Consider the following 14,854-nt stretch of genomic DNA (forward strand, 5'->3'; position numbering starts at 1 on the left):
GTGGACTTGTTGGGCCGAAGGGCCTGTTTCCACACTGTAAGTAATCTAATCTAATCTAATCGAAGCCTGATCTCTGGTTGAATCACAACCCGTTCTTTATGAATTCTACCACTGCAAATCTATCTCAATCTATTTGAACATGAAAGTCACCCATGTTTAAGATACTACTTTTATGTGCCCTCATTACCTCCTGATTTATCAATCTGTCCCTCAGGACAACTGCTGTTCGGCAGCCTTTAGATTACTCCTACCAGTGTCTTCATCCGCCTGTTATTTCTTACCTCTATCCATCTGGATTCCATATCTTTTGTATCAGACTATTTCTTGCTTTGTATGTATTCCATCCTGAACTGTCAAATTTCCCCATTCCCTTTTCATTCTGCCTTCTCTTTTCAAAAGTCATATATCCCTGCATACTTAGTTCTAGCTGGTCATCTGTTTGTAACCATATCTCTGCAATGGTTGTAAGAATGTATCCTCTATATTGCGGGTAATTTCATTTATTTTATTGTTAATACTTTGTGCATTACAGTAAAGAACTCAACGTTTGTGAGAAGATTTGTAGCTCGGGTGCTCGTTGTTGTGGTTCTGTTCGCCGAGCTGGGAATTTGTGTTGCAGACGTTTCGTCCCCTGTCCAGGTGACATCCTCAGTACTTGGGAGCCTCCTGTGAAGCGCTTCTGTGATCTTTCCTCCGGCATTTGTAGTGGTTTGAATCTGCCGCTTCCGGTTGTCAGTTCCAGCTGTCCATTGCAGTGGTCGGTATATTGGGTTCAGGTCGATGTGCTTATTGATTGAATCTGTGGATGAGTGCCATGCCTCTAGGAATTCCCTGGCTGTTCTCTGTTTGGCTTGTCCTATAATGGTGGTGTTGTCCCAGTCGAATTCATGTTGCTTGTCATCTGCATGTGTGGCTACGAAGGATAGCTGGTTGTGTCGTTTCGTGGACATCATCAGAAATATACACATAGACAAGAAAGAAACCATGGTCTCATTCGATGTAACGGCACTGTTCACCTCTATCGACAAAACCCTAGCCAGAGAAACAATAGCCAACCTGCTGGACATACAGAACAGACAACAGGACGGTGAACCTATCAACAAAGACGGCATACTCAAACTACTGGACCTGTGCCTCACAAACACTTCACATTCAACAACCAAATATATGAACAAATCAACGGCAACCCCATGGGCTCACCCATCTCTGGACTCATAGCAGAAGCAGTAATGCAAAGATTAGAACAAACAATCTTACCGCAAATTCAACCCAAACTCTGGGTCAGATACATTGATGACACCTTTGTAATCATTAAAAACACAGAAATAGAGAACACACACCGGATCATCAACGCCACACTCACAGGAATCCGATTCACTAGAGAAAGAAAAGGACAACCAACTCCCATTCCTAGACATGATGGTACAGAGAACACCGAACGCTCTGGATTCTCATTATCTCATTTCTGAAGGCTTCCCATTTTCCAGCTGTCCCTTTCCCTGCGAACATCTGCCCCCAATCAGCTTTTGAACGTTCTTGCCTAATACCGCAATTTCATCAACAGATGCCTAAGGGAAAGACAATGGAACGAGGACATGCCGCAACCCAAAGGACTAGCCATACTACCATACATCAAGAGCATTTCCGAACTGACAGCCAGGCTACTGCAATCACTAGGACTCATAACAGCATACAAACCAACAGCCACTCTCAGACAACAACTCACCAGAACGAAGGACCCGATACCCAGCATGAGCAAAACCAATGTAGTGTACAAAATCCCATGCAAGGACTGCACAAAACACTACATAGGACAAACAGGAAGACAGCTAACGATCCGCATCCATGAACACCAACTAGCCACGAAAAGACACAACCAGCTATCCTTCGTAGCCACACACGCAGATGACAAGCAACATGAATTCGACTGGGACAACACTACTATTATAGGACAAGCCAAACAGAGAACAGCCAGGGAATTCCTAGACAATTCCACAGATTCAATCAATAAGCACATCGACCTGGACCCAATACACCGGCCACTGCAGCAGATAGCTGGAACTGACAACCGGAAGCGGCAGATTCAAACCACTACAAATGCCGGAGAAAAGATCACAGATGCGCTTCACAGGAGGCTCCCAAGCACTGAGGATGTCACCTAGACGGTACGAAACGTCTGCAACACAAATTCCCAGCTCGGCAAACCGAACCACAACAACAGCAAAGAACTATTAATTATGCCATTTTACGACTTTCCCCCTTGTCCCCTAATTATTGCAATTTTTCTATATTTGTACACTCCTGTCCAACTCTGAATAGCATTATTCCAAATACTTGCTCTATATTGCTGTTGTATCCTTTTACTTTGCAAGCCTATATTTCCCCTCTTCCAATCTCCTATTCCTCTAATTTGGTAAACATCCTCTCAAACAAACTTAAAGTATTTGAAAATTGCTTACAAATGGTTGACAGCCAAAACTAGGTAACTGATGAACTATCCATTATGGAGAAGGTCCTACCAAAGAGGGGACTGTCTATAAGGATTGTAATGAAGGCAACTAGGTGGACCTCATACGATAAAAGTTCCTGATTGGGGCATTAATCTGGCTCATCAGGGAGCCCTGGCGGACAGATAAGGACAGGAGTGTCAGACATCCTGTGCAATCTGACAGCTGGCTCTGAGGGAGCTGGACCAGTGTAAAGGACTTTCCACAGTAAATAAAGGGTGAGTTCGTGATGGGATCCTAGCCTCTCTGAAATTATTTCAGTGTCCTGGATTAATTTTACATAATGAAACTGGCCAAGTGTTTAGAACATCAGTGGGGTGGGGAGGGATGAGGGGTATTTTTTAGACAGAGATCATAACTCTGTTAGATTCAAGGTTTTTATTGAAAAAGACTAATATGGCCTGAAATCAAAGATGTGGAAGCTTTAGAGACGATGCAGAGGAGATTTACCAGGATGCTGCCTAGACTGGAGGGCATGTCTTATGAAGAAAGGTTGAGGGAGCTAAGGCTTTTCTCATTAGAGCAAAACAGAATGAGAGGTGACCCGACAGAGGTGTACAAGATGTTGTAGATAGAATAGATAGCCAAAGACTTTTCCCCATGACAGAAATGGCTATCACAAGAGGGCTTAATTTAAAGGTAATTGGTAGAAGGATTAAGGGGAGATATCAGAGGTAGGTTCTTTATTCAGAGAGTGGTGGGTGTGTGGCATGCACTGCTAGCAGTGGTAGTAGAGTCAGACACATAAGGGACATTTAAGTGACTCTTGGATAGGCACATGGTAGTTAGTACAATGAAAGCTATGTAGGTTAGTTTTATGTTAGATAGTATAGAAGGCCAGCACAACAACGAGGGTCGAAGGACCTGTACTGTGCTATATCATTCTATGATCTTTGTGCTTATGTCAGCATGGTTTTAAAGGGAGGTCATGTCTGATCAATCTGATTGAAGTTTTCAAAGACATGACCGGGTGTGCAGATGAGGGCAATGCTTTTTGATGTCATGTGCATGGACTCAGCAAGGCCTTTGATAAGGTTCTGCATGGAAAACAAATTGCAAATGGGATTCATGGAAATTTGGCAAATTGGATCTAGAATTAGCTGAGTGGCAGGAAGCAGAGGGGGATGATTGAGGATTTTTTTTTGTAACTGGAAGCCTGCGTCCTTATGATGTCCACTTGTGTAACGATGCTTTGGCTTTAAGAAGTTATTTTATCCTGTTTTATTTTGAAGAGAAGTTCCAGTAAATCAGAGATGTAGAGGAAAGGATAGCAAAGATGATTCTTGATAGGAGTGAGAGAGACAGGGTAGTTATCATTGGGGACTTCAACTTTCTAAATATTGACTGGGAACACTATATTACGAGTACTATAGATGGGACAGTTTTTGTCCAATGTGTGCAGGAGGGCTTCCTGACACAGTATGTAGACAGGCCAACAAGGGGCGAAGCTACATTAGATTTGGTACTGGGTAATGAGCCCGGCCAGGTGTTAGACTTGGAAGTAGGTGAGCACTTTGGTGATAGCGATCACAATTCTGTTATGTTTACTTTAGTGATAGAAAGGGATAGGTGTATACCACTGGGCAAGAGTTACAGCTGGGGGAAAGGCAATTACGATCGATTAGGCAAGATTTAGGAAGCATAGGATGGGGAAGGAAACTGCAGGGGATGGGCATATTAGAAATGTGGAGCTTATTCAAGGAAAAGCTCCTGAGTGTCCTAGATAAGTATGTACCTGTCAGGCAGGAAGGAAGCTGGAGAGTGCGGGAGCCGTGGTTTACGAAGGAAGTGAAATCTCTGGTTAAGAGGAAGAAGAAGGCTTATGTTAGGATGAGATGTGAAGGCTCAGTTAGGGAGCTTGAGGGTTACAAGGTAGCCAGTGAAGACCTAAAGAGAGCTCAAAAGAGCCAGCAGGAGACGTGAGAAGTTGTTGGCGGATAGGATCAGGGTAAATCCTAAGGCTTTCTATAGGTATTTAAGGAATAAAAGAATGATGAGAGTAAGATTAGGGCCAATCAAAGATAGTAATGGGAAGTTGTATGTGGAGTCAGAGGAGATAGGGAAAGCACTAAATGAATATTTTTCAACAGTATTTTCACTCTAGATAACAACAATGTTGTTGAGGAGAATACTAAGATACAGGCTACTAGACTAGGTGGGATTGAGGTTCACAAGGAAGAGGTATTAGAAATCCTGCAGAGTGTGAAAATAGATAAGTCCCCTGGCCGGATGGGATTTATCCTAGGATCCTCAGGGAAGCCAGGGAGGAGATTGCTGAGCCTTTGGCATTGATCTTTAAATCGTCATTGTCTACAGGAATAGTGCTAGAATACTGGAGGATAGCAAATGTGGTTCCCCTGTTCAAGAAGGGAAGTAGAGACAACCCTGGTAATTATAGACCAGTTGTTGGTAAAGTATTGGAAAAGGTTATAAGAGAAAGGATTTATAATCATCTAGAAAAGAATAATTTGATTAGGGATAGTCAGCATGGTTTTGTGAAGGGTAGGTCACAAACCTTATTGAGTTCTTTGAGAAGGCGACCAAACAGGTAGATGAGAGTAAACCGGTTGATGTGGTGTATATGGATTTCAGCAAGGCTTTTGATAAAGTTCCCCACAGTAGGCTATTGTACAAAATGCGGAGGAATGGGATTGTGGAAGATATAGCAGTTTGGATCAGTAATTGGCTTGCTGAAAGAAGACAGAGGATGGTGGTTAATGGGAAATGTTCATCCTGGAGTCCAGTTACTAGTGGTGTACAGCAAGAGTCGGTGTTGGGTCCACTGCTGTTTGTCTTTTTTATAAACGACCTGGATGAGGGCGTAGAAGGCTGGGTCAGTCAATTTGCAGACGACACTAAGGTCGGTGGAGTTGTGGATAGTGACAAAGGATGTTGTAGGTTACAGAGAGACATTGATAAGCTGCAGAGCTGGGCTGAAAGGTGGCAAATGGAGTTTAATGCGGCCAAGTGTGAGGTGATTCACTTTGGTCGGAGTAACCGGAATGCAAAGTACTGGGTTAATGGTAAGATTCTTGGTAGTGTAGATGAGCAGAGAGATCTCGGTGTCCAGGTACACAGATCCTTGAAAGTTGCCACCCAGGTTGACAGGGTTGTTAAGAAGGCATACAGTGTTTTAGCTTTTATTAGTAGAGGGATCGAGTTCTGGAACCATGAGGTTATGCTACAGCTGTACAAAACTCTGGTGCAGTCGCACTTGGAGTATTGTGTACAGTTCTGGTCACCGCATTATAGGAAGGATGTGGAAGCTTTGGAAAGGGTGCAGAGGAGATTTAATAGGATGTTGCCTGGTATGGAGGGAAGGTCTTACGAGGAAAGGCTGAGGGACTTGAGGCTGTTTTCATTGGAGAGAAGAAGATTGAGAGGTGACTTAATAGAGACATATAAGATAATCAGAGGGTTAGATAGGGTGGACAGGCAGAGCCTTTTTCCAAGTATGGTGACAGTAAGCACGAGGGGGCGTAACTTTAAATTGAGGGGTGATAGATATAGGACAGATGTCAGACATAGTATCCTAACTCAGAGTAGTAAGGGTATGGAATGCTTTGCCTCCAACGGTAGTAGATTCGTCAACTTTAAGTACATTTAAGTCGTCATTGGACAAGCATATGGACGTACATGAAATAGTTTAGGTTAGATGGGTATGACAGCTTGGTGCAACATCGCGGGCCGAAGGGCCTGTACTGTGCTGTAATGTTCTATGTAAATACCTTGTGATGCCTTGGGATTTTATTTTTAAAGTTGGAACAAATAGAAGCAGGCTGGATGAGTGTGGCCAGCTCTCAAAGGCCAGGTTTCTAGTCTTTTTTTTTGCCTTTAGGTTTAGCTTTCAGCAGCTGCTGTTGTGGACTTGAAGTAAAAGCAGTTATTTCTTTCCTCTCTCGATTCCAGCCAAAAGCTGGGGCTTCTCTTCCTAGGATGCTAGATTGCATACAAGACAAAATCTGAATTTCCCTTTTTACCAAAGTGTGTTTATGTATGTTACTATATTGGAACAGTTAATTAGTAACAGTTACTGCACCTATTATTCTGTTATGTTTTCTAATAGAGTTGTTATTCTGAATGCTTATAGTTTAACTGTGTAGAGGGGAACCTCGATTATCCAAAGATGAATTATCCGAACATCAGATCTGATGGAGATCTCGAGCCGTCCTGCTAGAAACATTATATCAAAAACGTGTTTCCAACACTGATCGAGTCCTATGCTTACACTGATTAAAAGTGAACTCGGCTTACTAAAATGCTGCTGAGAACAGTCCTGGGCCGATGGGAGCCCAGGCACTGTCTCCAAATGACCAACTGCTTGCCCACGCTCTCTCCCCACACACTTTCCCTGGAGTTCTACACAGGGGTATACCCTAAACCACCCTTCCCTAGATAATCTCTCCAATATTGTCCGATACAAAGCAAATTTGGAACCTGTCAAAAGGTTGAGTAAACATTTGTGTGTGTCTGTCTGTGTGCGCATGTGCATGTTATTTGGAGACTCACCCGCAACCATCACCCCCCAGGTAAGCAAGTTCAGCTGGGGGAGGGGGGGGGGCGGGCATGGGGATGGTGTTGGACAGGGGTGCTCGTGCACAGTGTGCTGCTGCTTAATCTCCTGAACAGGGACCGGACTTAACAGAAAACTCCCATCCTCAGAGGAAAGGCATTGAATCAATTAACCGAATAATCAATTATCCAAATGGTATAGTGCCCACCCATCTCGTTCGGATAATCGAGGTTCCTCTGCATAAGTAAATTGTATTTTGCTTAATGTCGAGCAGTTTGACTCGTGGCATTGTATCTGTAACACATCACTTAACATCTGCCTTGAAAATAATTTAGATCTAGGCTACCTTCTTAAATTATTTTGAGGGGAACTGGTCTGGTCCATGGTATTTGAATTTAGAAAGGTTAGGTAAGAAAATAAATAAGTTAGGTAAGCAAGTTCATGGATAATACAAAAATTGGTACGGTGGTAAACAATGAGGAAGATATTTTTAGATTTAGGAGGATGTAGATGGACATAGATGGCCTGGTCAGAATGACTGAATAGTGCAAAAGGCAACTCAATCCAGTCAAGTGTGATATGATGCAATTCAGCATGACAAATAATGCAAGGGAATACGGGATGATGGTAGAACCCTGGGAAGCACTGACAATCAAGCGACCCTTGATGGCCACGTGCACCAGCAGATCTAAATACAGTACTAAATGTAATGAGAGTTTCCACCCCAATTCTGTTACAGGCAGTGTGTTCCATATTGTCACTACCCTTGGGGTTAAAAAAAGGTTCCTCATATCCTTTCTAAACCATCTGCCCCTTCCCTTCAACCTATGACCTCTGGTCATTGATCCCTCCTATCTCCACTATCCATGCTCCTCACAATAATATCTTGGTAAGTCTCCTCTGTACCCTCTCCAGTGCAATCACACCACTCATCTAAGGTGGTTTTCAGAACTGCACACAATACTCTAGTTGCTGCCTAACCAAAGTTTTATACAGCTTCATTTTACTTTCCCTACTCTTAAACTCTATGCTTCAGCTAATAAAAGCAAGTAGCCCATTTTCTTAACCACTTTATCTACCTGCCAACTTAAAGGATTACTGGAAATGCACACTAAGATCCTTCTGATCTTTGGTACTTCCCAGTATTCATCATGTATTCTCTTACTTTCTTTGTCCTGAGGTTGAACAAACACCTTAATTAGCCTTTCATTAACAAAACAGGGGGTTCAATAGGCCTGGGGGTTGTTTCTGGGGGGAATGGGAAGGCAGTGGGATAGCAACTGGTTTTATTTTTCATTGTCTTTTATATATATTCATTGCAGTCCCCAAAACCCCAAACTGGCCTCCCCCACACCCACACCCGCACCCACCCCCAACTTCACCATTGCTTTTCTGTGGCAGTAGTGTATGTTATCAGCAGAAAGCACAAAGCGACTCGGAAGTTTCTTTCACCTGCACCTTCCAAAACTGCAACTCTACCACCTCAATTGTCATCCAACAGGTTTACTTTGAAGCCCTAGCTTTGGAAGCGCTGCTCCTTCATCAGGTGGTTGTCAGCCACAACCACCTGATGAAGGAGTGACGCACCAAAAGCTAGTGCTTCAAAGTAAACCTGTTGGACTATAACCTGGTGTTGTGGGATTTTTAACTTTGTACAACCCAGTCCAATACTGGCACCTCCAAATCATGATCTCGGTTGTCAGATACAACCACATGTGAATGCCCCTCTAAATAATATGGCACCTTAGAAATATATCACAACTTTCTCACTGTTACTGAGTCAAGATCCTGGAACATGCTTCCTTCCGTAAATGCATAGGATCATAGAATCCCTACAGTGTGGAAACAGGACCTTTAGCCCAACAAGTCCACACTGATCCTCTGAACAGTAACCCACCCAAACCGATTCCCCACCTTATATTTACCCCTGACTAATGCACCTAACCTACACATCCTCCAACAATTTAGCATGACCAATTCACCTAACTTGCACATCTTTGCATTGTGGGAGGAAACTGGAGCACTCGAAGGAACCCATGCAGACATGGGGAGAATGTGCAAATCCACACAGACAGTTGCCCGAGGCTGGAATCCAACCTGGGTCACTGGCGCTGTGAGGCAGCTGTGCTAACCACTGAGCCACTGTACCACTGTATGTAGGCTGGGTGGACTTGACTAGCTTAAGATGGTGACTGAGTGTAACCACCTCAAGGGCAGTTTAGAGTGGACCAGAAATACAGACTTTGCCAGGAATATTCAAACTGCATGAAACATATACTTAAAATTGTGTTCTGGAAAATTAGATGACATTGGTTAAATACATAGCAGTGAATGGATGTGTCAACAGTATTTGTGTTATGTTGTCAACTGGAAGCAGCAGCATCTTGAGTGTCTTTTTGCATTCAGAAGGTGGATTTGTATGAATCAAGTTACCATTCCTGATCTCACAGAGTTTTCAATGAAAATGGGAAGATCCTGGTCACAATCAAAGCTCGGAATTTCACACGTTTCATGTGAACAATTGCCCTCTGCAGGACCTGACTGAATGTTGGAGTGTTCCAAGGAATGTGTTGAAACTTCCTCCTCAATCTTATTTTTTGAGTTTATGAAGACAAAATATGTTGAGATTTTTGAACTTACCATGGCCACTCGTGTAATGTTGTAGTTTATCTGTGTATTCCAAATCTGCCCGCTCAAAACCTCGTCTCCTGAAAGTGAATCAAGTTAGAACTGCTGTCAATGTTTACAAGATAACAGCTGATGTTTGATCAGTAAATTACAATCTCCTATTTGTTTCATACAACCAAAGAAATGCAGAACCTCACATCAGGAATCTATTCAAGCTATTGCGCTTGTGCTGGAAAGAGCAGCTTTTTAATGTCCCGTATCCCTACTTTTTGTTCATGAGATTTTTTTATCTTCCATGAATTTTTTATTCTCCAGTACCTGTGCAATTCCCTCCTAAAATTATTTATGGGCTCAGCTTCTTACACCATTTCAGTTTGAAGAAAAAGTCTTATCTCTCCTCTCAATCTTTTGTCAATGATTTTATATCTATGACATCTGCTTATTATTCACTTGCTTTTTCTCAATCTATTCAGTATCAAAATCTCTCAACATCCCGAAACCCCTCTGAGGGCATCTCTCAACATACTCTGTTAAAAGAACGAGCTTAAATTTTCCATTCTTTGATCTGAACTGAAGTCCCTCATCCCTGGTAACATCCTGATAAAACTCTAGATTTTTCTAAAGTCTTTATATAATTCCTGAAGAATAGGGCAATACACCGACTGTGACCTAACAGTAATTTATAGTTTCAGTTGTTCTTTTGCTTTTATATTACACTCCTCGGTTTATCAATGTAAACAGTCTTATTAACCACTTATCAATTTGGACTGTCAATTGTAAGGATATAAAGGTGAACATCATGATCTCTGTGCTCACCCTCACATTTCAAAATTGTGCCATTATTGGATAATCGATATTAATTATTTGATAAAGTATATCATATCACATTTTCCCTCATTGTTAGGACTGTCATTTTATTTTGTGTTTTTTAAAATTGTTGACCGAAATGAAAAAAAAACCTGTTTTAAAACAAATGTTTTGAAAGAATGTTTGCATGTTTTGAAAAGCAATTAATCTGACACTCAAAGCAAGCATTGTAAATAGCTGTTTGAACAAGCAACAACTGAAGTGGTTGCGGATGAACAGGAGCTGAGGTATTGTGTATAAATGCAAAAGAGTGGCAATAAAAAGTTAATAGGGCTACAAAATAGTGACCAGCTATTGATGACAAAGGCCTTTTGCCTTCCAACAACAATAAGAATATTAGAGTTTTAATTAGTAGTGTCATATGACAATGGTTTTTAAATGTTTACCTGGAGTTAGCGTTTAATTACTTGTAATAAATAGTAACCCTTGCTACATGCAGAAACCAGGTCCTGATTTCTATCAAGCTAGTCAGAAAAATCAGGCAATTTGGGACACTTTGTGCACTGATTTTAAGCCTATTATAATAAGTGACAGCTCTGGGAATAGCAGGGGTTAATTTCGAGCACACTGCCCAGTGAGTCGTGACTATCCTGAAACCTATAACTATCCTGAACACTGTCTTTCATGTAACCACGCTTTGAACCATTTGTAAATTAAACAGAGATTAATAGTCAATGATTATTTTTCTGCAGGAAGAAAGTTTGTTGTGCAGTTCCCCAAAAGTTGTTATTGGGACACTTGGTTTTCCTGTAATATACTGATGATCTGAATCTGGGTCAGCAAGGGATAACTTTAAAATTTTTAGACATCATTAAACTTGAATGAATTGTAAATTGAGGAGGACAGTGCAGAACTCCAAAAGAATATTGCCAACTTGGTGGGGATAGGTGGCAGATGAAGTTCAGTGCAGAGAAGTGTGACATAATGCACTTTGGTTGGAAGAACTTTGAAAGGCAATACAAAATATGGAATACAATTATAAAAGGGGATGTAGAAGCAGTGCAGAAAATGGGGGAGATACTAAACGAGTATTTTGTATCAGTGTTTACTGGGTAGAGGGACATGGAAGATATACAATGTCGGGAAATAGATGGTGACACTTTCCAAAATGTCCCTATTACAGAGGAGGAAGTGCTGGATGTCTTGAAACACAAAGGTGGATAAATCCCCAGGACCTGATCAGGTGTACCCTAGAACTCTGTGGGAAGCTAGAGAAGTGATTGCTGGGCCTCTTGCTGAGATATTTGTATCATCGATTGTCACAGGTGAGGTGCTAGAAGACTGGAGGTTGATTAACGTGGTGCCACTGTTTAAGAAGGGTGGTAAGGACAAGCCAGAGAACTATAGACCAGTGAGCCTTATGTTGGTGGTGGACAAGTTGTTGGAGGGAATACTGAGGGACAGGATTTACATGTATTTGGAAAGGCAAGGACTGATTAGGGATAGTCAACGTGGCTTTGCGCGTGGGAAATCATGTCTCACAAACTTGATTGAGTTTTTTGAAGAAGTAACAAAGAGGATTGACGAGGGTAGAGCGGTAGATGTGATCTTTAGGGACTTCAGTAAGACGTTTGACAAGGTTTCCCATGGGACACTGATTTGCAAGGTAATGGAATACAGGGAGAACTAGCCATTTGGATACAGAACTGGCTCAAAGGTAGAAGACAGGGGATGGTGGTGGACGGTTGCTTTTCAGACTGGAGGCCTGTGACCAGTGGAGTGCCAAAAGGATCTGTGCTGGGTCCTCTAGCTTTTTGTCATTTACATAAATGATTTGGATCCGAACATAAGAGGTACAGTTAGTAAATTTGCAGATGACACCAAAATTGGAGGTGTAGTGGACAGCGAAGAGGGTTACCTCAGATTACAACAGGATCTTGACCAGATGGGCCAATGGGCTGAGAAGTGGCAGATGGAGTTTAATTCAAATAAATGCGAGGTGATGCATTTTGGGAAAGCAAATCTTAGCGGGACTTATACACATAATGGTAAGGTCCTAGGGTGTGTTGCTGAACAAAGATACCTTGGAGTGCAGGTTCAAAGCTCCTTGAAAGTGGATTCACAGATAGATAGTGAAGAAGGCATTTGGTATGGTTTCTTTTATTGGTCAGAGTATCAGTATTGGTCAGAGTAATCAGTCAGAGTATTGAATACAGGAGTTGGGAGGTCATGTTGCGGTTGTACAGGACATTGGTTAGGCCACTGTTGGAATATTGCGTGCAATTCTGGTCTTCTTCCTATCAGAAAGATGTTGTGAAACTTGAAAGGATTCAGAAAAGATTTACAAGCAGGGTTGGAGGATTTGAGTGTAGGGAGAGGTTGAACAGGCTGGGGCTTTTTTCCCTGGAGCATCAGAGGCAGAGGGGTGACCATATAGAGGTTTACAAAATTACATAGAACATAGAACAAGGTAGCGCAGAACAGGCTCTTTGGCCCTCAATGTTGCGCCGACCTGTGAACTATTCTCAGCTTGTCCCCCTACACTATCCCAAAATCATCCATGTGCTTATCGAAGAATTGTTTAAATCTCCCTAATGTGGCTGAGTTGACTACATTAGCAGGTAGGACATTCCACGCCCTTACCACTCTCTGCGTAAAGAACCTGCCTCTGACATCTGTCTTAAATCTATCACCCCTCAACTTGTAGTTATGCCCCTTCGTACAAGCTGATGTCATCATCCTCAGAAAACGTCTTTCACTGTCTACCTTATCTAATCCTCTGATCATCTTGTATGTCTCTTTCAAATCCCCCCTTAGCCTTCTTCTTTCCAATGAGAACAGACCCAAGTCTCTCAGCCTTTCTTCATAAGATCTTCCCTCCAGACCAGGCCACATCCTGGTAAATCTCCTCTGCACCTTTTCCAATGCTTCCACATCCTCCCTGTAATGGGGCAACCAGAACTGTACAGAATATTCCAAGTGTGGCCGCACTAGCGTTTTGCATAGTTATGAGGGGCATGGATAGGATAAATAGACAAAGTCTTTTCTCTGGGGTCAGGGCATAGGTTTAGGGTGAGAGGGGAAAGATACAAAAGAGACCTAAAGGGCAACTTTTTCACACAGGGGATGGTGCCAGAGGAAGTGATGGAGGCTAGTACAGTTGCAACATTTAAAAGGCATTTGGATGGATATATGAATAGGAAGGGTTTGGAGGGATGTGGACTCGGTGCTGGCAGGTGGAACTAGATTGGGTTGGGATATCTGGTCGGCATGGACGGGTTGGACCAAAGGGTCTGTTTCCGTGCTGTACATCTCTATGACTCTAAAATTGAGTGTATATATGTAGAGATCTTTGAAAGAGGCAGAACAGTTGGAGACCGCAGTTAATAAAGCTTACAAGGTCCTTGGCTTTATTAAGTGGGTCATGGAATACATGAACGGGGAGGTGATGTTGAATATGTGCAAGACAGCCATTAGACCTCAGCTGGTCTAGTATTGTGCACAGTTGTGGGCACCAAATTAGAGGGAAAACATGAATGTTTTGGAGAGAGTACAGAAACAAATTACAAAAATGGTCCCAGGATTGAGAAACCTCAGTTATAAGGATAGACTGAAGAAGCTGGAATTGTTCTCCTTGGAGGGAAGAAAGCTGAAGAGAAATTTTGATAGAGGTTTTCAAAAGCCTCAACTGGATAAAGTAGATAAAGAGAAGCTGTTACTGCTTTTAAAAAAATAAAAGGACACTAGGGCAAATGATGAGCAAATGAAGTAAATGTGCTGTAGTAATTAGTAGTTAGGGTATGGAATGCATTGACTAGAAACTGAAACAACTCGACGAAAGCTGGTATCTTGTCAGCATGTCACCCTTTACTTACATAGAACATAGAAGAATACAGCGCAGTACAGGCCCTTTGGCCCTCGATGTTGCGCCGATCCAAGCCCACCTAACCTACACTAGCCCACTATCCTCCATATGCCTATCCAATGCCCGCTTGAATGCCCATCAAGAGGGAGAGTCCACCACTGCTACTGGCAGGGCATTCCATGAACTCACGACTCGCTGAGTAAAGAACCTAACATCTGTCCTATACCTACCACCCCTTAATTTAAAGCTATGCCCCCTCGTAATAGCTAACTCTATACGTGGAAAAAGGTTCTCATGGTCAACCCTATCTAAACCCCAAATCATCTTGTCCACTCTATCGAGGCACCCCTAAACCTTCTTTTCTCCAATGAAAACAGCCCCAAGTGCCTCAGCCTTTCCTCATACGATCTTCCTACCATACCAGGCAACATCCTGGTAAACATCCTCTGCACCCGTTCCAGTGCCTCCACATCCTTCCAATAGTATGGCGACCAAAACTACACACAATATTCCAGATGCGGCTGCACCAGAGTC

The 14,854-nt window shown here is 42.5% G+C and overlaps 1 protein-coding gene across 1 annotated transcript in view; it reads right to left on the reverse strand.

Annotated features, from left to right (window-relative positions):
- Positions 1-14,854, reverse strand: part of LOC122540083 (ephrin type-B receptor 2-like) — a 768,846-nt gene that overhangs the window by 149,169 nt on the left and 604,823 nt on the right. Inside the window, exons 10-11 of the mRNA XM_043675394.1 lie at positions 9,661-9,728; positions 8,186-8,195 (exon numbers count right to left, since the gene is read on the reverse strand). Of these exons, the coding sequence (XP_043531329.1) occupies positions 8,186-8,195; positions 9,661-9,728 (78 nt within the window). The remainder of the gene's footprint in view (positions 1-8,185; positions 8,196-9,660; positions 9,729-14,854) is intronic.

The sequence above is a fragment of the Chiloscyllium plagiosum genome, chromosome 34 (assembly GCF_004010195.1).
Source record: "Chiloscyllium plagiosum isolate BGI_BamShark_2017 chromosome 34, ASM401019v2, whole genome shotgun sequence".
NCBI classification, from domain to species: domain Eukaryota; kingdom Metazoa; phylum Chordata; class Chondrichthyes; order Orectolobiformes; family Hemiscylliidae; genus Chiloscyllium; species Chiloscyllium plagiosum.